Genomic DNA, 26,500 nt, shown 5'->3' on the forward strand with positions numbered 1-26,500 from the left:
TTTCTATTGCTGCTGCTGCCGCGCTGCTGCTGCAGGCTTTGCAGGTCGCGACCTGCACAAGCCATCTCCCTCTCCTCTTGTTCCTGAGGCAGGTGGCCTCTGCTGCATCTTTTGCTTTCTCGCGGCTGCCACTGCAGGACAGCTGCTGCTGGATAGGCGTCATCTTCAAGTGCGCGTTGCTGCTGCTGCTGCTGCTTTTGCTTCTGCAGTTACCAGCTCTTGTAAATCTGCTGCTACTGCGCCTGCTTCTGCTCCTTCTGCGTCTTTCGTCTCCTGTCGGTTATTAGTTATGTCTCAGCTGTTACTTCCGTGTTGGTGCAGCTTGCAGTAATAGCGCTCTTCTGCAGCTAAAGTTTCTATGGACGTGTGTGTGCAGCTGGTGGAGTATCCGGCTGCACTGCTGGGGGCGACCTGGATGGGTTTTCTGGGTTTTGTTGATGATGCTTTGGCTCTACCGTGGCGCTTGAAACTACTGCTGCCATTGCTTGCAGCATCTCCAATAGTTGCTGCTTACAGTGGCAGCACTACCGTTGTGCTACCTTGCCGGGTGTATACGCTTCTCCGGGACGCGTGGACTGGTGTTGCTGTTGCTGCTGCGCCTGCTGCAGCGAATGTTGCTGCAGCTGTTGAGCTGCCCATTAAACATCTTGTAGGGGCTTTGCTGCTGCTCATGCAGCAGCTCTGTCAGTGGGAGCTGCAACTGCGGCAGATCCACTCTAAGTTGCTTTCCTCAATTCCAGCGGCAGCAGCTGCTGCTGCTGCTTCTGCTGCGAGATGCGCTTCATTGGGCCTGCAGCAGCTGTCAGATCTATTGGTGAGTTTTGCCGGCTGCTTTGCTTCGGTGCTGCTCTGCAGTTTCTTCGCTTCTCAGGCGCTGCGTCTGCATGCTTGAATGCAACTTAAATCCGCCATTCTTGTGTGGGCTGCTTGCCATTCTGCAGTTTGGTCAGATCTATTTTAGCATATTTCTTTCCGTAAGTATAAGGTGCATCTGCGCCTTCTCCCCTGTAGCTCTGCCTTGAAGAGATAACTCTTGTGTGACTTGCAGTTACTGCTGCAGCACAACGTCCTTCATCTTCTACCCTCTGAACCGAAACTTCTGACCAGCAGCAGTAGTGGCAGCTGCAGCAGCGGTTTCTGGGTGCTGGTTGACGTGAGAGAGCTGTACTATGTTTACATGACACTTCTAACTATCTTCTGTACAAACGCAATAAATATTTATGCAGGTGAGCTTTTGCAACGGGAGCAGCAGAAGCAGCAGCAGCACAAATGAAAACGAAAGCAGCCGCTATCATACTATTTGCAGTACAAACAGCAGCTGCAGCAGCGACAACGCGGATTAAAGCAAGAACATCAGCGGGAACCGCAGTAACAGCAGCAGCACAAAGAGCAAATGAACAATGTCTGTATAATGTCTTCTATGATTTTAGGGATAAATGGATTGGAGGTGGGACAATCGGTCGTCATTGCTTCATTTGTTTGCATTCACAACGTCATTGTAAGCGCGCTTCTTGGCATTTACATGTGCTGTTTTTCCTTCACCATTCTTTTAAAATCGCTTTATCAGTGCTTCGTGTTGCATCTTGTAGATGAAGTGGCAAACGCTGTTGGTCGTTTTGCTGCCGCAACAACTCACCACATGTGTTGCAGCAATCCATTCTGCCTGCGCAGCAGCCCAGATTTGCTGAAGCAGCTGAATTGTAGCTGTTCTCATTTGGCTGCCCATGAGTCTACACAAAAATTCATAACGCATCAGATTTGGGAGTAAATCCTCTCTTTTGGCTTGCATGTCATTTGCTGCGGGCTTTGCGGCGAGAACTTTTTCCTTTTGTTGCCGCTAGTGTTGCCGTATTGTTGCTTCTGCCGCTGCTTCCTTTCCAGGAACTGAGCTCCCACTTCGGCTCGGTGGATGCAGCCAAGGTGGTATTGGCGCAGCAGGTAATGCCGAGAAGCTGGCGATACTCCCTTTGCAGCGAGTGGGCCCTTAGTTGTCCTCTCTACATTTCGTTGTATTTACAATGGTGTGTTGCTTTGCAGCATTTTTTCTCCTTAGTTCTTTGCCTGCCATTCCTCGCCACCTCGCTGGCGCTGCTGAAACATAACTGGTAACCTAGATACTATCGTTTCTGCTGCTGCTTTTGCTGCTGCTGCTGCTGCTGCTGTTGTTGCAGCTGCTCTCGCTGGATCTGCTGTAAGTACCAATGCTGCATTAGTGTCCCTGTTCATCGAGCTTTATCAGTCTTTTGGGTGCTGCTGCTGTAGCAGTTCACGTTATCTCGTGCCGAAACTGTGCGGGTGCGCTATGTTTGTAGGTATCCATCGCGCGTCTTCGTAGGAGATACATATACTTGCTTTGCGGTAAGTAATTTAAAGGGTTTAAGGCTGAGGGATCCAGCGATAGCCCTTTGCTTTTGGGACTTCTAAGTAATAAGACAATGACTATGGCAAGTCCGCCGTTTATGCACTCTTCACTCATCTTCAAATAAGAAAGACTCTGATTTGGAGGGCCAAGTGCTCAAGCTTTGCATTGTAAAGCTAACTTCTTTTGTTGCAGGGCGTAGTTTTGGCTGCTGCCGGGATTTTAGGCCATTTTTCTAAGACTTTGCTGCTATTTTTTATCCCCCAATTTCTGAATTTTTTTATTTCTCTCCCTCAGGTGAGACTTGTGTAGCTGCTATCACGGAAGAAAGCCCAAATAAACACAATATTTCTCTGTACACTCCTTTGTATAATTGCAAACTAGCGATTGGCTTTGTTAATTGGTGGTTGATACGCTGGTTTTCTTCAATTTCGTACACCGGCTCCATGAGGCGAAGAAAAACAAGGAACGGACACAGACGAGCTGTTTCTCAGCTGCATTTGTATATAATTGAAGATTCGCCTCCACATATGCGCGTTAACACTTACTTGACACAGTTGCAGTTGATTTTATGAGTCATTTGATAGGGTTTCCTATCTCTGTGTGCTGCTTCGCAGCTCCTCGGCTTCGTTCCGTGCCCTCGTCATCGTACTCCCAAGTAAGATTTCTTGGTATAGCTGTCTTGTTTGTTGCACTATTTACGCAGCACGGACAACTTTTATTTCTTTTTACTGTAAACGCTGCATAAAACGTAATTATGTGATCCACAAAGCAATGGTAAAAGAAAATGCTGTGTTTGTGTATCCTCAGGTACATCCCCGAGTTGGGGCTGTTGGCGCCCTCGCCGAACTTCACGTTGATAAACCTTGTTTTATGGGTGAGCCACTCATTTTTGAATTTTTCAGATACTCATTTTATGTGTAATGTAATGATTTAAAGCTTTCCTGTACATCTGGACGTTTTGCTAATTTTCTTGCTGCTGCTACTGCAGATCTTTGGCCCAATGACGGAGCAGCGGCTTCTCTGTATTCTGTTGTTGCTGCAAGCCGCGTGCTGCGCCATGGGCCTGCTCCTGCGCTACTACGTTTGCACGTTTTTGCTCTTTGCCTGAATTTACGGGCAGGAGAGATCCCCAAGGACAAGGGGAGTAATGAATAAGTGCGGCATTTCACTTTTATTTCTATTGTAGATCAACGTAACTGCAAAGAAAGGAGTGTGCTGTCTTGATGTCCCCACAGAAAGACACGAGGATGTCCACTGGAGCGCTCATATTCATGCACTTTCAAGTTCAGCTTGTCGCAAGCAAAGCAGCACCGACAGTCTGCTCCGCTGTCAAGGCACATTCAGCCCTCTGTGGAGTGGGCGCATTCGCCCACATAGCACATTAACTGTTGGGATTTAACCATTCTAGCTATTTAGGGATGCTTCAAATGCGTGTCTAAGGCCATGTAAGTACAGACACCAAGTAGGTAAATACAAAGAAAGCCGGCACGCTTGGAGATGCGCACTTGTATATGGGCGTACGTCAGAGCTACAGCACAGTTGCTGTCGCCTGGAGAGAGTCAGACGTACTTGAATAAAGCGAACATTCTATTTTCTGGACGTTTTTTAGTCTACTTTGTCAAGGTGTGTCAGCCTCTGTCCTACCTGTTCATCTACATGATTTATTGTCTTAGGATGCGCAGACAACGGCTCCACTTTCTCCACCTTAAATCTGTAATTTTACGCTATTCCAGCGTAGATTGGTGCTGTGATTTGTGTTGAGCTTACAATTTAGCTGAGTGCAGTTTCGCTTCCCCTAGTTCGATAACAACAGAGCCACTCCAGTATCCTGTGGGCTAGTTGCAACAAGACGTTGAGTGTCGCAGGTTTGAGAATACTTCTTATATGCGACACTCCACTAAAAAGATCTTTTCCACTTGTGGCTAGAAGATGATGCCGCATGTAGCGACGCCCTCAGGTCTAGGCCACTCACGAAAGACAAGACATGGCTGCAAATGGGGGTCTGTTTTGTCAAACAATGTAGAAGAGAAAACAGCGTAAGGACCTCCCACAGGACTAGACCTGCACTTGAGGCTAGCGGGTCTGCGTAGATTTAAATAACAATCGATGGCAATGGACTAGACCACAGTTCATGGGCCCCCTATGAATTGAAGCTTATAATGCCTGTATTTGCGCTAATTGTAACTGAAAAAACCACCGAATTGATGTGGTGGGACACTCGCGGTCACTTCCTGCAATGACACCTACATAGAGTTATACAGCGGACCTGCGCATGTTCATCATGCAACTCTTTACTCCTCAAGCACTGTCTCCCTTCACTTTTGTTTCTGCTTAGAAAGGGGAACAAAACTAGAGGTCTCCATAGATGTGTCTGAGGGTAATGGTCACGGAGGTTTGCGTTGCTCTAAAATCCATTTCAGGGAGAGACGAAAGCAATGTAGTTGATCGGCAGATTAGCACCACAATCTGTGCCTTTGATAAATGCTGAGCAGTGTTTGATACTTGGAGAAGCTGAAAAGAAGAGATCCAGCTGAGAAGCTCCCCAGGCAGAACTAACTGCCTAACACAGGCTATGTTCTAGGCTCCAGGACGATGGTGTAGCGGTAACAGTAGTCGGCAACAGAGTTATAAACGGAACACGGGCAGCTGCAGGCGAGACCAAAATCTAGGACTACCATAATCTATATTGCAGTGAAAACTACCGAAAACTGAGAAGGCACACAACGGCGCTTCCAAGGGAGCGACTTCGCGCAGCGCATTTTGTTACTCTCGTTGTTGTGCATGCGTTTTGCATGCATGAGCATCTGGCTAGGTGGAAAGGATTTAGATTTCTCAAGTATGGTGCACCTTTTAGGAGATCAACGCAAAAAATTGGGCCAATGATCGCAAAGTTCTAGGCTGCTTTCGACAAATGCATGCCGGCGAGAGCTGAGCTGTCTGTACACTGAGCGAAGCCCAACTGTTCGAATGGCCAGTTAACTCATTGATTTTCATGGAAATGCGCCGCCTTACTTCTTCGTTGTCCCCAGCGGGTGTGTCGGCTGCTTGTCGCCTCCTATTTCCGCGGGCTTCTCCGGCCTTATCGGGTTTAGTACCACAGCACCGCGCGAGTTTCAGCAGCAATGCCGGCGGCACAAATCTTACTTTTCGCATCCACCGATATGATCCAGAGAAGGGCGGGCGTCCTCACATGCAGGAGTACACGCTCGATACTTCCACCTGTGGCCCGATGGTCCTGGACGCCCTCATTGCTATAAAGGACAGACAGGTGCAATTTCCTCTTAATTTATCGTAACACAGCTGCGCTAAGTCTGCGCGCTGCTTTGTTTTGAACTTTCCCGCCAAGATGTGTGTGGCCTCCCCTGAATGTTATTCGAAGGAATCCATAGCTGCATCGGCGCCTTGAGGCGCCGGCTCGTGCAGCGCATGTGCAGCTGCTCACCACCCAGTCGCTGCAAATTAGACGCATGGCTGCACCGTGCTGTGTGTTTGCTGGTGCCCTTTTGTTGCTGTTGTAGGACCCTACCCTCACTTTTCGCAGGAGCTGCCGCGAGGGAATTTGCGGCTCCTGTGCCATGAACATAGACGGCATAAATTGCCTCGCTTGCCTCACGCCCATACAGAAGACCCACCGCTCCACCCACAGAAGCCCTAAGATCCGTGAGCGTTTCAATCTGCATGCACTTGATCCCTCTGCGTCTATGCTGTGTTTGTCGATGGCCTTTCGGCGCAAAAATTGGTGAAAGCGTGGCCTGTGCGGGCCTAATGGCAGCACACACAGCGTGTAGTGCTGCTACATAAGTACATTAATGTGGAAGAACTTGTTTTGCACTATGATGTGCTGCACCTGTGCTGCGCCTGGGCAGAGGGCGGCACTCTGGGCGCCGCTTTTGGCGCCATTGAAAAGAGCTTGGAGGCCCAGGACCAGATGAAGGGGCCCAGCACTGAGGAGTATCACGACCACTTCGAAAAGGATGATGACAGCGCCCCAGTTGAAATTGTCCCGCTGCCGTACTTAATGGTGCTGAAGGATTTGGTGCCCGATCTCACCAACTTCTACACGCAGTACAAGTCCATCCAGCCCTGGCTGCAGAGGAAGACAGAACCGGTATAAATAAAACTGCGCAAGTCGTGAAACTGTTCTGTGAAGGTAGCACTGTGGGCTGAGCTGTCTGGACACATGAAGCCCTGGCGAGTGTGCATGCGTGGTCTTTCTCCTCTCTGTTTTGTGTTGTTTGCTGTAGAAGGAAGGCTCTGAGATTCTGCAGTCAATTGAAGACCGCGCGAAACTCGATGGGCTGTATGAATGCATCTTGTGCGCGTGTTGTTCAACTTCGTGCCCTTCTTACTGGTGGAACCCTCAGTCTTATCTTGGCCCTGCTGTGCTGATGCAGGCTTTCAGGTGCGTTGCCACTTGGCTGATAGAATTTGCATGACCGCAAACTGAACAAAAGCACACAGAGTTGGTCTTGCCTGCGCACGCAGAGTGTAAATGATTTGCATATCTTGCAGTTGTTTCCAGTCCGGTCGGTGTTCATTTTTTATTTTGTCTAGGTGGATAAGCGACAGTCGCGATGAATTCACTCGCGAACGTCTCGCACAAATCAACGACACGATGAAACTGTACAGGTCAGCCGCGGTTGATTTCCTCTGCCGGTCTGAGCTGTCGATACACCTCAAAGCAACGCTTCAAGCGTTCCCTCTCCCTTCTGCACCGCTTTAATTCGTAATTGCGTTTTCACGATAAAGTCCCTGCAGAGCACAGGCTGTGGCTTCAGTGCATTTTTGCGTGCTAAAGTTAATGTTAGATCGTTTGTGACTGTTTGATCGGAATCGTAAGAGATGAAACACATGCGATGCATGCGGATCTTTCTCGCAGGTGCCACGGCATTATGAATTGCTCCATTTCGTGCCCGAAAGGTTTGGATCCGGCGGGTAAGGGCTTTGGCAGGTTATTTTCAAGGTTTTGCATGATTAGGGCTTGCGTCTTATGACGCACTGCATCTGTGGCTGTTTTGGCGCTGTGCCGTTACACCACCTGATGATGGCTTCCCTTCACATCTCGGTGTGGTGTGTGCAGGAGCCATTAGAAAGATGAAAAAGCGAATTGAGGAGGAGTTCGGCACAGACTTTGTCAAACTCGCAGCCCAAGCCGCCCGTTCACGTTCTGCGGAGTTGGCCAAAGAACTCAAGATCGACTCTCAGCCGTGACGCGGACACTAAACTCGCGAGCAGCAGACTGTGCGTGCCCCCGCGCCGGCCCACAACTGCCCCGCACTTCGTGAGCCTGCATGGATGTGCCCGCACAGTCTTCTAAGGCGTTGTCTGCGCAATAATGTCGCGAAAATCTCTGATTGAGGCGTAGTTTGGGGCGCGAAGTGTGTCGGCCTCCACTGCCCTCAGCCGAAGAGTGCCAAATCCGTTACTAGAGCTTAGTGTGTGATGTGGCGTCGGAAAATGCAGCGGCAAACGCAAGTGCAAAAGGCTCCGACGCAGAGGCGGCGGCAGTTAGCTCCTCTGTGCCTTGCCAGCCTTTTTGCTACCTCTACCCACGCTACTGCCAACAGATCATTACATGCTTCTAGACTTGCTTTGAATACTATGCACTATCTTTTCGTACGTATTCGCATGGACTCCAGCTGCACTTTCATCTGACTATTTGCACGCACCCCATTTGCTCATACATTTTGAGCCCCTACTTGCTAGCCTAGTGAACTCATGTGAATATTCACTAAGAGTATAAACACTGGAACTGCAGTTCTACGGGGACTTGGAAGCCGCCTCTGTGCTGCCCAAGAGACACATGGACGAGGTATGGAAGAAGTGCTGAAGTTGAAGAGCCGTCGTGGCGGCGCCACTTGTCCTTTGCATGCGCAAGCCGCAGGCTAGGGTGCATGCAAAGAAGCGGCAAGCAACAGGGGGCCTCCCCCCCAGTTCAGAAAGGCCCAAACTGCCGCTGCTTGCTGCAGTCAACGCCTGCAGTCAACTCAGCGGTTCAAAACTATCCCGTCGTACTTCTGCTGGAACCAACGAATGCTGTCTTCCTTCGTCACGCGGTGGCGGTGCCCGATGCGGCCCCGTGCCCACTTGCGCTTCGAGACGCGCAGACCCGGCCGGCACAAATGCACGTAGAAGTCCAGCCCGTAGATACCTGAAGTCCCCGACACACAAACGAGTATACATATGCATGCATGCGCGCCCAGGCATTCGCCCATCCCTATATACGCACTATTCCGACTTTGAGCCATTAAATTCCCCCTTTGTTGGGAAATCTGAACTCGCCACAAGTAAATCTACAGATCTAATCGGGCAGTGAGGGGGTCTGCTGTGTTCACGGAACACCCATCACGGCCCCAGAGCCATTAAATTTCCCCTTTGTTGGGAAATCTGAACTCGCCACAAGTAAATCTACAGATCTAATCGGGCAGTGACGGGGTCTGCTGTGTTCACGGAACACCCATCACGGCCCCGCATTGTCCATGTAAAAGGAGATTCAGAAATTGCCTCAACAGCTGTTTGCGTCTCAGCGTACCCGTAGATGGGTCATACTTGATCCCCAAGTCGATGTGCTCCTGAATACCGAAGCCGAAGTTGCCAGTGTCGGAGAAATTCTTCTTTCTAAGTTCGTACTCCTTGACCTTCAGGCCCTTCTCCAAAATCTCCTCCGCCTTCTTGCCGCGGACTGTCACATGGCATGCGATCTTCTCGTTGCGGCGAATGCTGAAAGAACGAATGGTCAATCGCGCACGAGACAGCACCGGGCGTTGGCCAGTCAGCTGCTCCAGCACACGCGCAGCGCGGGTCAGTCTGTCGCCGGACTGCATACAGCACACAGCATAGCACAAAAAATCATATTTCGTGGCAACGACATGAATGCGCCGCTTCAATCGACCAAGCATGACACTACAGCCTAGCGGCAATTGGGCAAAGCCCTCCGCAAACTTGGCCGGCCCGGCCTCCCAAACAATTTCAGGATACCCAAAATGATTTGTTGCAGCAGTCTGAAGCTCTCAAGAAACTTTCTGCCTAATTCTTGCTAACGCAATTGAATGACCACTCGAATCTATCGCATGCAGGCCAGCTCTCGCCACCCCACAATTCGCGCCGCGTCATATTGTGCACTATCAGTGTAAAAATCGCAATTCAGGAGCAAAAAGAACGCAGAAAATGTTTACCTCGCCAACACAAATGTTCAGCGTCAGCTTCTCGATGCGGATCTTCCGCATCGGACTCTCTTCCAACGACTTCACCATTTTGCCGGCAAAAGAGTCCTGTGGGCTTCCCTCCTGCGTTGCCGCCGCGCGACCCGTTGTAAATACCTCCGTCGGTATTTGAAATTACAAAAGGAGGACTTTATTAAGCCTTCCAAGGACAGAGACCATAACAGCGCAAGCCGCAACTGCAGCCCACACCTAGTAGAAGAAGCCCCGCTTCAGCTGTAAGTGGGGCTGTCGAGGGGCCGGGAACAAATCCATGCGCATGCAACAGCTGCAGCAACAATGATTTCACAATATATTCGTTGAATAAAAATATTCCCAATTACTCTGAAATGGGCAGAATAATGGCCAGATTAGCAGGAAAGTGAGTGTCCACCGCCTTGAATTATAGACCTCTCCTGCAAGTATTCGCCATCCTGCAGTCTATCTTTTGCGAGGCTATGAGGCCGCTTTTCGAGCAGCCCGTTCTAAATCACCTGGCATACTCTTTAAGGAGGCACGGGAGGTACACTAATTATGGTACTAAATTACCAAATGGGGGCTGTGGCTGCCGGCCAATCCGAGAAAACATGCCTTCGAGGAAAAACACCAACCTCTCCAGAAACCAAGCGGAATGGTATCTAAAGTTGGGTTTGGTGCAAAGGCACCTGGTGATTGTGCTGCTTAGTCTACATGGGCCGGCAGTATAAGGCCCTAGACACCACGGTACTGAGCAAAGCTAACCATTACAGAAACGCACAGAGATTGTAGTCTAACGCAAAGGCAGTTGAGTTTGGATTTCAGGTTAACCAGGAAGGCAGGCGAAATGAAGTGAATTCCGCATGAAACTGTCACGTAGGGGTACGCAAAGGCTTCGCAGTGCCTCAGAGCATACATGCCAGTCATGCTCGATTGACGCACTTGGCAGCCTTTGAACAAGCGCTTGAGTACATTTTAGTGTCTGTATACGACATAATCTGTGGCGGTCACCTAGTTCCTGGCATCCTCTTTGTATTAGGTATGAAGGGCATATCCATTCTTCACACCAGGAACTGAATTGAGAATACGGCATTATATGGCACTGCCGCACATATCAATTTCTTGAAAGCATTTTGTAGCCGCCATAGCACTAGCAAGCTAAAATACTTGTGATTTCCTCAACAGGTTTGCCGATTGGCGCAGTTTTGGATATTGTTACCTTAACACTACCTATGAACCACGTTAACAACAGTCCTAGCAGCCGATACAGCTGCACTGCTTATTGGGTGTCGGCTAGTCTGTAGGGTAGCCTAGAGCTGTACTGTTGAATGAGGTTTCATAAGCTGTTGAACATCATCAGCTGCAGCATAGGTAGAAGTTAAGAAGTGTTGGAAGCAACGGGTTAGGCAAGGCTAATGCCCAGTACAGATATTAGCCTGGAGAAAAAGGATGGGGAGTTGAACCTCCGGTAAAATGAAGTGATTCGCTCGCAGCCTCCTTGCAAGACGATACAGACGGCAAAGAGTGTCTTTGGGCAACAGCCTCACTCAACTATACGCAATCTGATTAGTTGTTCCTGTCCAAAGAGGCCCAGAAGGCGCTCGCACAAATGCTCGAGGCTCTTAACGAGCACAGGAAGGTGTGTCCCGTCAGAGTACTGGCAGATTGACCCCCTAAAGAGCCCGCAAGATCATCCCGTACTGATATTAGTGGGCCTACTACCTAGCAAGGCCGCCATATACCGCGTGTCACTGGACCAACTCAACTTCCACAAGCAAGAAATACATACGCTACCATCTAACGGATAGAGAGGCCCGACGTATTCTCCTATATATATTCCCACCACCATGGCTGGCAAACGCGGTGACGATACTGGTGTGCAGAAAACGCCTATGGTGGCCAATTATCAAGCTTCAAACCCTCTTGCAACTGCTCCTGATTTTTCTCTACCACCCATCCAAACTATTTCACATATCCTCGGGGGGCCTAAGCACTTTTGCACGCTTGACCTTGGGGCAGGCTTTCAAGAAGTTAGCATGGCCATAGCAGGCCGGTGAAAGATAGCCGTTCGCTCCGTTTTTGGATAATATGAGTACAAGGTCATGTTTTACGGTCATAGGCGCGCCCTTTCAAGCTGACGCCAATTCTTATCCTTAATCTCCTCCGAGACAGGGTGTTTTTGCTTATCTCGTCAATGTCTTGATCTACCACCTCGATTTCGCTACCCACGGCGCCCTCCTGCTACGAGTGTTCGGCTTCTTTTTCAATATCAGTTCTACCTCATGTTTCGCAAGTGCATGCTTGCACAATAAAAGCTGACCTACCTTGGGATATACCGCCAGCATTCAAGGCGTCATACGTGCATCCAACAAAGTTCAAGGCATCCATGCTTGGCCAGAGGCGCTAAGTGACGAAATACAAGCAAGTCAATTCATCGCTGCCATTGATTACTGTCGTGTGTTTACGTGGTGCCTCGACTACGCCGGCGTAGTCCGACTCCTTGTCGGCTTCACCCAAAAGGGCAAATCCTTCCTGTGGAGAGAGCAACAAAGCCAAGCTGTGCAATGCCCCAAGCAACATATGATTGATTGCACCACTCTACAGGTAATTCACACTACGAAGCCTTTAGAAGTGTCAACCAATGCTTCCGGTTCTGCGAAAGAAGCAGTCGTTGGACAGGAACACCAGGCAATTAACTTCCTTAACCAAGTCATGATATTCGCTGGGCAGAAGCATTCGATACACAACAAAGAACACCTCGCTTTGGTCACCGCGCTTTAAAAATTGCCCTACTTACTACGTACCGGATATATTAAAGCGCACAGCGATCGATCGTCAGCCCACTAGTCACCCACAGCAGCTAAACATGTCGAAGCCGCTGCATGCGTGCTCGTTGGCTAGATTCTCTCGCTGAGTTTTAGCATATCACCATCACCGACTTACAAGATGCACTCAATTAGGTGGCGCATGTCTTGTTACGCCACCTCCAATATTCTCTTCCCCCGGCGCTTAGTGATCTTCGTGTGAATTTAAGGGCTCCTCCTCAGCTGCTCGTTGCGTTGGCGCCTACGCGAAGACGGCGTTGAACACATGATGACGTCTGGAGGTGCCTAACGAACTATTGCGCTCTAGCAGATGTACGCATGATAGCTCCTCGTCCACCCGATGTAAGTCCTCCGAGATCTACCATGCGCGGCGCAGCACAGGACCATAAGGCACCCAACGCCTCTGGAGAGAATTTGCCCCATCAAGACAAGCCTTCTCCCTCACCGGACCTGCACTATTTCTCAACACCATGGCCAATTCTCACGATCGACAGCGAGAGTTCTTTTCCCCAACTCTATATTTCAGCTTACACGAAGTGTTCAGTTTCTTAAGGGCTACACATCGCAGCCGCCGAGCATTCTCGCAAGCCTGCTCGGTGCGGATCCCGCCACCAGTGCCTCGCTTTCTGTTTCAATTCGCCTAATCTGCGGCTTTGTATCGACGGTATGTAAAGGATTTGTGTGCCGCAGTTCCCGGAATTCCTCACACACGTGCTTTATGCTCATCATGACCATGTCACAGCAGGTCGTCGTGGGCAGAAAACGACCTTCCTCACTCTCAGCTGACACTGTTACTGGCGAGGCATGCGCGACCACACAACGACATTCGTAGAATCTTGTGTGCATTGCTGCGCCTTCAAATCCCTTTCACAGAAATCCGTGGGCCCTCTTCAACCCTTACTTTTTCCTTCTCGCCGCTAGAATCAAGTCAGCGTCGAGTTTCTTTCTAACCTATCTCTTGCAGCTTTAAAACACGATTTTATTTTAATCACTGTCATGCCTCTGAGCGAAGTGGCTCAATTTATGCCAACCGAAGAACTGCCATGCGCGACCACACAACGACATTCGTAGAATCTTGTGTGCATTGCTGCGCCTTCAAATCCCTTTCACAGAAATCCGTGGGCCCTCTTCAACCCTTACTTTTTCCTTCTCGCCGCTAGAATCAAGTCAGCGTCGAGTTTCTTTCTAACCTATCTCTTGCAGCTTTAAAACACGATTTTATTTTAATCACTGTCATGCCTCTGAGCGAAGTGGCTCAATTTATGCCAACCGAAGAACTGCCATAGCAGCTGATAACCATCGAACTGCTTGCAGGCTGCATCGTCCGCAACCATGGTTTTCCTGAGGTCCTCATTTACGACCGCTACCCTGTTTCACGTACCTCAGTTTGTATACCATCGCCCTGAAGACACTAATTTAGTCGCCAAAGAAGCAGCCGTTGGCTGGCTGCCAGTCTTCGGCGCCGTCTGAAACCCGCTGAACAGTACGAGGTCGAATATTCCTGGGACCAACGGGATACACGCAAAACCACTTAGTATCTTGTAAAGTGGCAGGGCATCCCTAAAGATTGCGCTATATGGGAACCCGTTGAGAACCTCACCGGTCTCCCTGGGCTTCTGCGCGCATGGCGCCACCGCATGCTCCACATTAGACAGTTATCTATGCCTTCATAGTTCGGCGTCCCTGTTCACCTGTACAGTAGCTTGTTCCCTTACCTTGCAAGAGCCTGTGCTCAATTGCATACCTCACTGAGTTCAGCATGCTTTCTTCCCCTCGCTGGTTGTACACTCAACATGTTCGTCAAGTAATTGGGCCTGCATTACCTGTGCTGACGGCGGCGCTTTCGCAGCTACGCGTGCACTCATAAGTGAGAAAGAGTGCGAGCGTGCAGCTACACACTCACATATCTTCAGGATGCAAATCAAGGCCGCGATACCAAATTATGTACACAAGAACATGAGTACTCATATCAAATCTTGTTTCAAGAGATGTTAGACATTGAGTTAAGCCATAAAACTCATTTAATAAATGCGTATTTGCATGTATTCAAAAAGTGAGTACGAAAGAAAACAAAAGAAGAGCCAACCACTGTAAATACACTGATGACATAAACGAACGGAAATTGCCAAGGGGAACAAATGAAAATTAAGTTAACACGTAGAAACAATCAAAACTAACATGCAACAAACTTTGCTTTCACTCATCTATATGGCGTAACACTGTAGAAGTAACGTAGAAGTCAAAGGAGCCATACGAAGGTATTAGCCAGCGTAAGTCGGCAGGTTGATACGTCCTGCCAAAAAACGAACTGAACAATGGAAACGAATAGGGTGCATGCGATTGTTGAACGGGAAATACTGTGGAAATACCCAATTTTGTGCCAGATTTGAATAAAACGAATAAGATTAGAGGACAAAAAGGAAGAACTACACCGAGATATACAGACGTTCCCGGTATTATATGCATAAAAGTTTGTGTACTAGACCAAACCAGTGTCTACACTTATCAAGCTGAGATGTGAATAGTAACAATAACGAATAAGAAAGCATATGAGCATATAGGTAGATAAACAACGGGAAAGGCTCCGGTGTCTGACCCTTTGTTTGTGGAAGCTGCTACCCCAGTTCGGATAGGTGCGTTGAGATGAGCTCTCATTTCTTGGAAGGAGTCATTCACATTTCAGCAGAACTGAATTTCTGTTGGACGTTTGGTTTCAGACACTCCAGCATTTTTTTCATTTCCCTTTCACTGCCTTAAGGCTGGATCCTACAAGGCACTGTGCTCTGTAGAAGGTCAGTGTGTCTGCCCTTTCGAACAGTGTGAGAACATATTTTCCATCCATGCATATTGAGATGATTCTACCTTTAGATAATTTGTGGTCTCTATATGCGGATCGTAACCCGCTAGTTAGTCGGGGCAAGATGATACCTTTGTGGGGGCGCAAACATGTTATACATCCCTTAAAAAAAAGGAAAATATGCAGTTAGATTGGGGTGCCTATCGTTCGTAACAGCTGAGTCGAACACTGATCGCCAGTTTGAGGGTGATTTTCGTCTCAAGGTGCGTCGTACTAGTGTGGCGGCCAGATCCAGTCCACGGTAAGCTCCCGGCTGTAGCTGAGGTGCGTACACCGCACCTCAGCTACAGCAAGATCTATGATCCCTTCATTTGGTCTCTCAAGGTTCGCGTACTTTGCGTGTATCATTGTTGACTTTACTTTGTACTATTCTTCATCTAAAATTTTATTGCGCAGAGACTTTTGCAGTGCAGAGCAACTCCTGCAGAAATGTGTTCACGCTTTACATCGTTTTTCAGCCCATCAACAAAGCTCCAACTATTATGCGCTTTTCGCCGGACATGAGTCGACGAGAATATCTCCTATTCAGATAGCAGCTGCAGAACAGATTGTCTATCCGTGAGAAGCGCTGCTGTTTGTCCCCTACAAGAATTGTTTGAAGGCTTCCTGCCACTCGAACCTTCCCGTTTCGTTGTCATCATTTACTTTGTGCTCAAGCCATCTCATAGACCCTTCAGACTATACTTTAGTTTCTCCAGCAGCTACATCCGGTCACTGAGTAGTCGCACGACGGGAAGAAACTAGACAGACGGGGTGCGAAACTGAAAATTGCGGAGTGATAAAACGTGCGCAGCAAGCTGTGCTGGATCATGCTTTTGTACGCAGACGATGAAAACTCACTTAATACAGAAAGAATCTCTTGTTGAAGTTTTGAAGCGTTAACATGTCTGAAGAAATGATGAGATGGAGGGGATGAGCGGCTGCTTGTTAAAGTCACCCCGATATCGGTAAACTGGTCAACTGCGTGCATCTTTTACTTTACTCAATGCACTGCTGCGTATCACTACGTCATGACATTCTAGTATTTCGCTCAGTAAGGTTTGCAGTATATCGTTTACTTATTGTAGCTCTACGGCGATGAAGTTGGAGAGGGACTGCCTAGTCTATAGAGCAGCCGCGGGAAGGAATTTCTGTGAAATCCTTTACATACTGTTATAACAATTAACACACTGAAATGGAGAAGACATAATGTTCAGTTGGGTGCTGCGAAAGCTGGCTGCTATGTGGTTAGTCTGTCGAGACGACGATACGCTCCTAAGGACACTAACAGCGAAGACCGAGAGAAACATTGTCTACTCTTTTGCGGTTTGACTGTGAATATCAAATAACGAGTTTGCCAGCGTTAGATTTCTTGTTGGGTGAGCGTTCCTATAGGCGCTTCCTGTGCGCGCAGCACGCAGCGACACCAGTGGAACAGTTTGGTGGTCTGCTCTGTGTGATGCCAGTAGCTGCATGGGATTCCGGTTACAGCAGAAGATGGTTTTGAACCCCTTTGTACTACGCTGGTTTCTCCTCTATGTGTATGTAGGACTAGAGGAAGCAACGAACAGCATCTCTTTACCATAAACCGTAAAATCTGAGGGCTTCACATTAGCAGCCAGCACACCGCAAGCAACTCATCTTTACTTGCTTCTCTGTCTTCTTCGCCGATTTATGTTGATGTCGTATTTTTGGCTTTCTGTAATTTGACCGTTTATTGGATTTAATTCTTGTCAACCGGTTCGTCCTAACAACTGCTGCTGAACTGTGGTGGCAGGCACCCAGTAGGCATTCGTTTCCCAGCGTTTGCTGGAAAGTTGTGACGTCGGCACTTTCCTTGTGGTAATGAAGCAGTAGCAGTCTCGTGCACTTCAGGGGATTCCCTCCCGTGCTTTCCTGTCGAGGACGTAGTGTTCGACAAGCTGACGCTATTTTGTCTCGTGCCTTGGCCGTCAGTGGGAGAATTAGGCTGTGGTGTCCTTCAGTGGACTTGCTCTCAAAAAGGCTTTAGGCGGAAGTTTTTGTTTCAATGGCGTCAGTAATGGATGGACAGAGTCACTCTTCGCCTAAGTCTACGTACAGAGATGGGGTGACGAGCTCCGATCACCATGGGCTAGGGGGCAGTTATCTGAAAACTGAAGGCAATGCTGCATCATTGGATGCGAGAGAGGAGGCGGTCACTCTTAAAGAAGCATGTGGTACCTCAACTACTGCGGACTCGCCTCCAGGGTGCTCACCCTTGGGGCCAACTCTAGCCGCATCTACAGTTGAAGGAGAGGATGTTCGACAGCGAATGGTCCCCATGAGCAGTATGCCATCCAGTAATCCGACGGAAGAGCTAACTTTGCCTGGTCCTCCGTTATTAGCATCTGCTAGCTGTGTGGGAGATGATCTGGCACTCGATGCAGTGGCTGCTGCTGCTGCGACGGTCGCGGTTGAGGCAATGAGCAAATTGCAAGAACCACAAGAAAGCCGCACAGCAGAACTGCTGGAGAATAGTGCTCGGGTGGCTTCCAGCGTTTGGAAGAGTGCGAGAATGACAGCTACTACTGCGGCCGCAGTTACTGCGTCGAGGGTCGCGACGACAGACTTTTCAGCGCTTAGCGAAGCCACCGCGAAGCCTCTGCGGGCTGCTGCAGAATATGTAGGCTTGAGCTCTTATCTGGGCTCATGTACTGCAGTAGAGAAAGACAAAAGAGACGGCAAACATTCAGAGGGAGGTGCTACATTGGCAGTTGAGGGCGCTCCTGAACATGCAGGCAGCGCTGACGGGAGCACGTTCAGCGGTAACGTTCCTGCCCCAGTGGGTAAGGAGGGTGTAGCGAGCTATAGCTGGTCGTTGGGAAGTTTTCGCCTTCCCGCGTTGCCGCTGTGCTTTTGTGCCCCGAATGCCGGACGCGACAAGCCCTTGAGCTGCACTGTGGCGGTAGCCGTAGCCGATGCAGAGACGGAACTAGAGGGCAGCGACGCAGAGGCTGCAGCAGCAGAATACATGACCGCAAGTGCTTCTGCCTGTATTCGCAACGTGAATGCTGGTGCTTCTACAGAGGAGCAGGGCCGTCCCCAAACCGAGACCCCTTTTGAGGCTGGCGATTCCTCAGACACTCCGGGGACGCCTAAGGTAGTGGAATCTGTTGAGGAACATTCTCTTCATGTTGCCGGGGGTTTCGTGGCAGGACGGAATAAAAAGGGTCACAGCGGGGACCGCGAAGAGGTTCGCAATTGCGGAGGCCACGACGACAGAGTTGGTGCTACAAATGGGTCGCTGCATGAGATGCGAGATAATGAAAGCCAAGAAGTGGGTCCCCAACACAGTGACCTGAAGACATACATGAAACGAATTCTGGGAGCTCTAGACTGCGCACTTGAGAAACAGTAGGGCGAACTCACCTAGCGTCGGGAGGCTGCAGTTGCTGTGGTTGTCTGTGAATATGGACTGCTGCAGGTGCATGTCAAAGATGTGAACGAGAAACCACCAGAGGTAGCAACAAGGACAGTACCGGACAAACTGCAACGAGAGGCACAGCACCAGAAACAGACAGTATGGGCTTCTTTGCGCTCGACTTTGGCAGACTCATCTCGCCGCTCGGTGGAGGTTGCTCAGCAAGTAGCAGGCACGGCTGCCTCCGCTGCCAGCGTGGCAAATAAGGCCCTTGATGCCCTTGTGCTTCCTCTTTTTGGTGCATGCATGACACCGCAAGCACGTGCTGATGGTGGCAGTTCAGGTTTGGCGGAGTCATCTCCTGAGCAAGCTAGAAGTAGAGTGGATCCTTCCGTCAATCAGCCGCAGGTTCAATCAGGAGGTGACCGGGCACAGTCAGATCAGCCGAGTCCTGGAGAGTCAGGACCATCATCTTCTGGGCTGCTGAGCGAGCTTCAGAGGCGGCAGCAGGCCCTTGCAGAGGCAGTGCGTGACCGAAGCATAAACTTTGTTCAGCATTCGGTGGCGTTGACAGCTTCTTCGAATTTATCTGAGGCACGCTATCACTTGGCGGAGATCGTTGACACAGGTGGTCCTGAGGTACGTACCCTGCATGCGAAACGCAGGAGCTCTCAACATTTGAGGTAGTTAGAGCTCCCACAGATACACTGTCGCAGAGGCATGGCGCACTCCTAAGAACACTCGAGTACCAAGAGAATACTAGAGTGCAGCAAAATGGTGCGCTCTTAAATTGCTTTTTCTCAGGTCAGCGGAGTGTGGGCAGGCGTCAAGGTAGGGCTCGGGATCGCGACGTTGGCTTCAGGGCATTTGATTTTGGGGGGTGCGATGGTAGCTGTGGCAACGAGCTCGCTGGGTAGCGCTCTTCTGTGGGGCCGACATCGTCAAGAAGTGTATGAGATAATGCGCGGCGACTACCCAGAGGGTGGTGAGCGGTACCAGTCGTCTGAAGCATCGTACAATGAGGAAGGAGCTGAGGCCGAATCGGGAACGCTTACCAGCGCAAAGAGCAGCGCCACATCACTTCATCAGACTTCAGCATCCACAGCGTCTCGTGTAGCTGACGAGGCAGCACTAGCAGATAATGACAACTGTCTGACGACAGAGGCGACTGCAGCTTCAGGCTTTGCCATTACAGCGCATCGTGATCAGTAGTTGCACGCTGGAAATATTGGGGTTGAAAGGGCGTCTGAGGCAGCAGTGAGGCTCACTGCGTCGAGAACGCGCCGAGGACTTGAGGTTCGTAATGGTGGTTGACTCATCGTAGCGCTTTTCGTTTCTGCTTAAGAAGAGTGAAAGGCTGCATCTTTTTGCACGGACTACGCCGATTTCGCGGTGGACACGGCGTACTCGAAACACGAGGCACCGAAGGCTCCCATTGGGGAGGCATATGTTTATGCTGAAGTTACATCCTCCGCTTTGAAAATTATATTACAGTTTATCATACTCGTGGTCCGGAGCCCTCTCAGCATATGACGGAGTTCGTTTCGTTAATATGCTTTTGGAAAGAGCTGGCCTGTCTCGCTTAAGCGGTCTTTGCCGGCGCAATGCTCCAACAATCAAATGTGAAGTAGCAGCTTCGCCGAATCACGTTCTGTTTCTGTATCTGTACTGCTTTCACGGAGCTCAGCAACTTTCAGAGTTGGCCATAAATGTGGAGTGCGACACAAACTGACTTCTGTGACATTTCGGATGTTCATCCCCGTAATTCGCAACAGCAACTTGTCGATACCTGTCTTGCATTCGTTTCATCTCGTGCTACGAAGAAGATTGATTGATGATGATTAAGCTAGACTCGCGAGACGCAAGATGAGTTATGTTTACGGGCGCCGCAGATAACTTACATGACGCTGTTGGGTAGAGTAGGGGTGTACTTTGATTTTTCTGTGCGGTTTGTAAGAGCTTACGCGTTTTTTGTTTCGTAGACTCTGGCTTTCCTCCAAAATAACCACGTCGCATAGGAACAGCAGTTGCACAAGAGCTCTGCACCATCTCTGAAAGGGCTGCTCAACGGGAACAGCGTACATTATCATACCTGTTCATTTCAGTAGTGACGATGAGTATATGAAATGGGGTGGGGACTTGCGTTTAGATTAAGGTGCTATACTTCAAGTGGGCGGGGAAATCCTTGTGTGTTCTCCAAGAGGCTGTCGGTACAACCCAGTTGAGACGCCCCACAGTGAAGCGTAACAACGTGGAGCACTTGGGGAATGAAGAGTTACGCTTTATGGGGGCCAATGGTTCCTGCAGACCCAGTTCCATCCCGGGCAAATTATGTTTTCAGGTAGCTGCACACAGCTACAGGTGTACAGGTAACACCATCGCCTAGCGTAGGGCCAGAATCAGACTTACTTGATGCAAGTGGAGTTATATCAGCTAGCTATCGGAAGTGCTTATGGCGGACGTGAAACATAAGTTTGTCGGATACGCACGCAGGGCACACACCAATTTGCAGGTTTTCTCCATCGTGAATGTACGTGTTTGCGTCTGTGAAACGAGCAGACGGTACCACTCAGAATAAATCAGCAAAATTGAACATATACGTAAACCCAATCAAAGTAGTGTGTACTCTGCATAGTCCTGTTTAAACGGGAGGACGCTTGCTGAAACACTGCTCAGCACAGCACGCCGTCGGACCAGCTCGCCATTGTTTAATGGAGGCTTCTTTAAATTCAGTTGAATTCAACTTAGGGACATATATTATGAGGAAAACATAATTTGACGAAGAGGATTGGGTTATACTGGTGTGGAGCTGTCAAGCGTTTTGCCGCATGAAGGCAACTGGCGGGAGCGGGCACCTGCGCCGACGGAGACCGGACCACCGCAGGTTCCGCCATCGAAAAGACAAACCTTGCACGAGCGCATCCTTGGGCCTCATCAGCGCATATATTTTTAGGAAAAGAGTAAAATTGTAAGAAAATTTGTATCCTTTCAGGTGTGATAAGGTGCAAGACATAGCGTGGCGAGGCAAGGGAAAGCACTGGCCTGGGAATGCCCGTAATGGCAGTGCTCTCTTCCCCGCGTTCTGCTGGTGACACTTCGCCAGTGGCCAGATCTACGCTCTCTACATTTTTCTTGTGAAATTATACGGATATCATCTTGGACACTTCCGTTTAAGCGCTTTCAGAGTTTTAAGCCTTGCCCGTCAATGCATGAGGCACGACTGTTTCCGCTGCGATGCACAAAGATTGCCCCCGCAGCTTGAGTGGTTGTCAAATCAATTTCACTGTGGTGAAATAACCACTGGAAACTATTGTGATGCCCATGTCGTAGTGGATGTTGCTGGTCATGCTTTTCAAGGCAGCCAATGGTACTCCAGTCAACAAAACCGTTCTCTCGGGTGAAATCGATTACATGCTCGTTCTGTTCCAATGAAAAGATGTATATGGTCCATTTGTGCTATATATATATCAGCTAAGAGAGACAGCTTTCCAATTCATCCCTGGAGGACAGGCCACCTGGCTTATGTGGCCAGAAGCCCTCCCTGCCACTACAACAGTGTTCAAGTGCAGCCACACAATTCCCTACAGCTCTGCCCTCGCACAAAAGAGGGATGTGGCCTCGAGTTTGGAGCAAAGCCCTGCAATTTTTTCTACCAGCAAGCATGATACAGCTGTATATGCACTTGCAATGTGTAGCAATTTGCTTATCACTGCTGTCAGCAGCTTCGTGTTCTCCGATAACGGACTTCAGTGGTAAGCCAACCACGCAAATGTTTCATGAGAACTGCCGTATAGCTATATATATACATTTGGACGGCTTTCAGGTGGCTCTGTTGTAGCACGACGAGCCAACAAAGCACTCTTCGACAAGTTGAAAGAAATTTTAGATGAATTAATCATCCTGCACTTGCTTCCTATTCGTATTATTTCTGCACAGAAAATTCTGGACTGCCACCCCTTTCGGACTGCTACGGGGACATAAAGGCGTGCACAAGAGGTCTCGCGCGCGATGCGGAGGACCACCAGCGAGGCCGAGTGCGGCTGATAGCAAATGCCACCCGCCATGGGCTTGATCCACCGTGGGGACTTTTGCAGGTACATCTCGCAGTAGGAAACTTGGAAACGTTTGTCTAGCTGCTTGCAGGAAACTGCGTGAGAAGGCTGCTCCTTCAGCTGGCGCACCCTTCTTTTTGTGTTTGTATTACATTCTGCAAGACATTGTGGGCTTAACTTTGCTACTGTCATTTTCGTGTGACTATTAATTGGCAGTTCGCAGCAAACCTGCCTAGACGGAAGAAGCAGGGCCTTACAGAAGCTGAAAAGCAAGCACGGAAATTGGCGGAAGCACGCCGAGCTAATCAGTGGAGGCGGGCGGGATCCCCGCATTCGAATTCCTCAATATCTGAAAGTGAAGATGAACAATGGAACGAGCCCAGGAGTGCTTATACATCGACGCCTCCACACGAAGCCCTGCCAGATGGCCGCAATAGGACACCGCCGCTGCCCGGTGCCAAAAACCCAAAAAGCCAGAAACAAAGAGTCTTAGAAGCTTCGTATAAACAACCGTATTCTTCTCAGTTTCAATCCGTCCTCGGTCAGGTTCACGATGCTGAGCTCTCAGATGATGAATCTACTGCGCAAAACCCAAGCCATGAAGGAGTTCCGGATGCCTCTCAAGCACAGGCTTCAGCAAAAGCGTCAAGCAATAGCTCCCCCTTCATGGCAACAATGAGCAACTATAAGCTATCAGATGGTAGCAGCACATCTTTTTCAAAACCCCATCTTCGTCTCTCAGGTGCTGGAGGATATGATGAGAGCAGCTCCACAAATGCATCCGAGGGCTACAGAGGGGCTAACGCCATCTACAACACGAGTTCAGCAAGCTCAGCTGTCAGTGAGGAAAATGGCTCAGCCCATGGAGATAACATGACTGGATGGCCAGGAGATGGACAACAACATGAAGTTTCGGGGGAGGCGAAGCCTACATTAGCTAATTTGGTTATGAAGGGTATTGGAAGCGGTGAGTATAGCGGCGCTTAGGCATCGTTTTCTGCAGACTGTTGTGCTTTAAACTTAGTGAGAGCGCAAATGTTGAGCTTTTTAGCCCGAAAGAGATTTTTTAATGCCAAGGCACCGCCGTGTGCCCTTTGTCTTTGGTTAGGCTATACAGACAGCTCACTGTATCGTGGCTTGATCTGTGCTCCTCTTGCCATATTCTCTTTTAGAGCTGTTGAATTGCATTGAACTTCCCCTTGGTTATCAAGAAATAGACTCCAAGGTGGACGACTTTTGCAAGAGGCTCAAGAAGAAAGACACTCGGTATCCTAATCATCCGTTGCAAACGGCCTGTCGGAAGGGGGCAAAGCATGTAGGCACTCAGCTTCGGCGCGTTTACCAAGAGTGCAAAGCGGGAATGTACGGTAAGCGAGTTAGTTGAGTTACATGGCATCACCTCTAAGATTCGTGGCCTTTTGAAGTGCCGCAGACAGTCCGCTAGAGAAACTTCTGCTATGCACTGCAGCTGGTTGCCCCAGAAGCACAGCCTTCTGCCAAAGTTAAGAAGTTACAGCACTTGTGGTAGCATTTGAGGTGGAAACCGCCGAAGTTGCTGCTGTCACCGTCGTTCGGGCCAGAAATAGCTTTCAGGATAGCGGAACTTGTTTCTTGCAGAATGCCTTAAATCATTGTGGCTGGCTCCAGTGGTGCCAGGAATTACTAAGTTGAGAAGCCTGATGGGAAGTAAGTCTTACTACGCAAAGATTGCACGGCAGAGAATGCATGCCGGGCATTTTAAGCATCCAAACTGTCTGTAACCAAGAACAGGGCATTATGCCAAGCATTTAGAGTCTGAAGAACTTTGTTTTGGAAAGTAGGCGATGCATTTCGCTGCGTAGCGTGCTCAAGCCTCCACGGTAGCTCTTCCCAATGCGCTGAAAATTGTAAGACTCAGGCTTGTTCTTTCTGCGCAGTACCTCAGTTGGGGGATCTCAACCTTGTTGCAAAATTTATAAAAGACGCAATTGAGTCTCCCCAGGCTGCTCATGTGTGGAAGTATCCTGATATGGAGTCAAATTCTTGCATTTTTGAGCATCAATATGAAAATTTTCTTAGGGACAAAAGACGAAGAGTAACTGAAAAGCTTCCTCATGACGAAGGATCGCGGCGAAAGAAAATCGTGAGCTGCATCCCTTCTTAAAAGCGTCAGGCTGCTGCACATCATCCTTGTAGAAAGACAAGAACAAATTGCACTTCAACGGGCCGCACAGTTCTGCTTTTCTTTGTGCAGTTGGAATCCCTGGAGCTCTTGCTGCTTCTCTCACAGCGGCACCAGGTCGAAACAACCTTTACAGGATTTCTTATGAGTCTATTCCGTATGGACAGATGCAAACAGAAATTCAAGAAAACTCCAAGGTATCCAGCTCCCGACGGCTCCACCGTTGACTCAAGGGGTCTTTTTCAGGCCTTGTTGGCAAATGTTGTGGGTGACGCATTCGTTGTTAATCCAAAAGAATGCGGCACAGACGAGGCCCTGAAAACTGGCACGAAGACTAGCGTTCTGTGTGAACACCTGGCTCATGGTGTGAAGCTGAGGAGCGTTTTGAAACCTATCATGCAACTGGTAGCAAACGGCGAGCTTGAAGAGGCCATGGCAAAAGCAGCGAACTTTGCCGGCGATTTCCAGGCAACGGAGGTGGACTGGCAGGACTTCGAAGCCACTCAAGCGATTGCTAAAGTGCATGCTGCAATGTCGGTTTCCTTGCGTGAGTTTGCCATCCATCACACTTCAATATTCGTCGCATTGTTTTGCCTTGCGACTGAAATGCATGCCTTGGAAGAGGCAACTACTCAATTTCGCAGTCTGTCGCCTCTGGCCTCTGGCAGCTTTTCGCATATCGCAATAACTTCATATGAGCGCTGTTCGCAGACTTTGCGGTATCATCGTGGAAAGGGAGGCTCGCAGCTTGGTTGACTGCAAGGGCGGCGCTATCTCCATTGCTTCGCAAGGTTTTCGGCGAAATAGCCACGTCTCTCTTCGAGGTCAATGGCAAGGGGGGAGACTTCGGAATGGTTATCAGGAGCGTCGAAAGGGAGCCGGACGTTAGCAGTGCAGCTTTGTTGAAGTACGCCGAAATCGAGGTGATGCAATCAGCGGCTGAAGCTCGATTTTATTGTCAAACGGGCTACAAGGGGCTTGGCAATGCAGTTCGCAGTGCACTGAAGACGGTTACAGACAGGTTTGCACGCATGAAATCCACTGAGAACAGAAGAGAGGGACGTGAAGGGACTGGTATGTCCCGTCTCCCAAGCTTTTTCCAGGTGTACGCTTCGTGGAATCTTGCTGAAAACACATCTCTGCACCCAAGAAGAGCACCTGGACTGGGTGCAATGGTGCAGTATCCTCCTTCATTCGTCTGGTTATCATCCCACTGGAAGCAAAAGGCCGGCTCCGCTTTAGCTGCCAGTGGCGCTTCAGCAATGAAAAAGGTTAAAAAAGTCCTTAAAAAAGTCAAAGTGAAGGTCAGTGAATATTTTGCAGACTCCAAATTACTTAGAAAACGATGGTGGAACGTTCTTCTTGATACTTTGCAGAGGCTGAAGAACGGGGACACAACGGCGTTACCTGGAGCTGTTCTATTGGCAGTTCTATTCTTTGTAGTCAGCGTTTCCTTTGCTGTAATTGCTTCTGTGGCCGTTCAACTAATCGGGGCCTTCTGCGTTCTGGCGGTTGTGCTCCTGTTGCTGGAGATGTTTCAGTCTGATGCATCACCTCAAGTACCTGCTGTGTCCGACACCCCATGACTTGCGAAGGCATGTCAGCAGATAAGCAACTGTGTAGCTTGTCACGGCAAGTGCAAATTATCCATGCACTTGTGCGCTAGTTTAGCTGGCACTGCATTGAGGACTTGCCGCATGTCGACGT

The 26,500-nt window shown here is 49.4% G+C and overlaps 5 protein-coding genes across 5 annotated transcripts; 4 read left to right on the forward strand and 1 right to left on the reverse strand.

The window, feature by feature from the left end:
- Window positions 1-358: 358 nt before the first annotated feature.
- ENH_00034260 (UDP-N-acetylglucosamine-1-phosphate transferase, putative) lies at window positions 359-3,470 on the forward strand (the record flags this gene model as incomplete). The annotated part of the gene is made up of 9 exons (XM_013584969.1): window positions 359-814; window positions 1,061-1,153; window positions 1,376-1,498; window positions 1,882-1,938; window positions 2,038-2,105; window positions 2,313-2,358; window positions 2,977-3,017; window positions 3,170-3,236; window positions 3,351-3,470. The coding sequence occupies 9 exons, from the start codon at window positions 359-361 to the stop codon at window positions 3,468-3,470; spliced, it is 1,071 nt and encodes a 356-aa protein (XP_013440423.1).
- Window positions 3,471-5,273: 1,803 nt separating this feature from the next.
- ENH_00034270 (iron-sulfur subunit of succinate dehydrogenase, putative) lies at window positions 5,274-7,573 on the forward strand (the record flags this gene model as incomplete). Its single annotated transcript, XM_013584970.1, is given in 8 exon segments — window positions 5,274-5,291; window positions 5,295-5,630; window positions 5,881-6,022; window positions 6,229-6,470; window positions 6,607-6,764; window positions 6,917-6,991; window positions 7,242-7,297; window positions 7,443-7,573. Coding segments are annotated over 8 exon segments (1,158 nt in total).
- Window positions 7,574-8,349: 776 nt separating this feature from the next.
- ENH_00034280 (ribosomal protein L11, putative) lies at window positions 8,350-9,615 on the reverse strand (the record flags this gene model as incomplete). The annotated part of the gene is made up of 3 exons (XM_013584971.1): window positions 8,350-8,513; window positions 8,895-9,180; window positions 9,538-9,615. 3 exons carry the CDS (start codon window positions 9,613-9,615, stop codon window positions 8,350-8,352), a joined length of 528 nt encoding a protein of 175 aa, XP_013440425.1.
- Window positions 9,616-17,227: 7,612 nt separating this feature from the next.
- On the forward strand, window positions 17,228-19,792 carry ENH_00034290 (hypothetical protein, conserved; the record flags this gene model as incomplete). Its single annotated transcript, XM_013584972.1, has 3 exons — window positions 17,228-18,496; window positions 18,644-19,219; window positions 19,385-19,792. 3 exons carry the CDS (start codon window positions 17,228-17,230, stop codon window positions 19,790-19,792), a joined length of 2,253 nt encoding a protein of 750 aa, XP_013440426.1.
- A 2,449-nt stretch (window positions 19,793-22,241) lies between these two features.
- ENH_00034300 (hypothetical protein, conserved) lies at window positions 22,242-26,379 on the forward strand (the record flags this gene model as incomplete). Its single annotated transcript, XM_013584973.1, has 8 exons — window positions 22,242-22,332; window positions 22,517-22,674; window positions 22,849-23,599; window positions 23,805-23,999; window positions 24,250-24,318; window positions 24,549-24,706; window positions 24,866-25,340; window positions 25,505-26,379. 8 exons carry the CDS (start codon window positions 22,242-22,244, stop codon window positions 26,377-26,379), a joined length of 2,772 nt encoding a protein of 923 aa, XP_013440427.1.
- Between the last annotated feature and the right edge of the window lie 121 nt (window positions 26,380-26,500).

The sequence above is a fragment of the Eimeria necatrix genome, genomic scaffold, assembly GCF_000499385.1.
Source record: "Eimeria necatrix Houghton genomic scaffold, Enh_scaff24, whole genome shotgun sequence".
Taxonomy (NCBI): domain Eukaryota; phylum Apicomplexa; class Conoidasida; order Eucoccidiorida; family Eimeriidae; genus Eimeria; species Eimeria necatrix.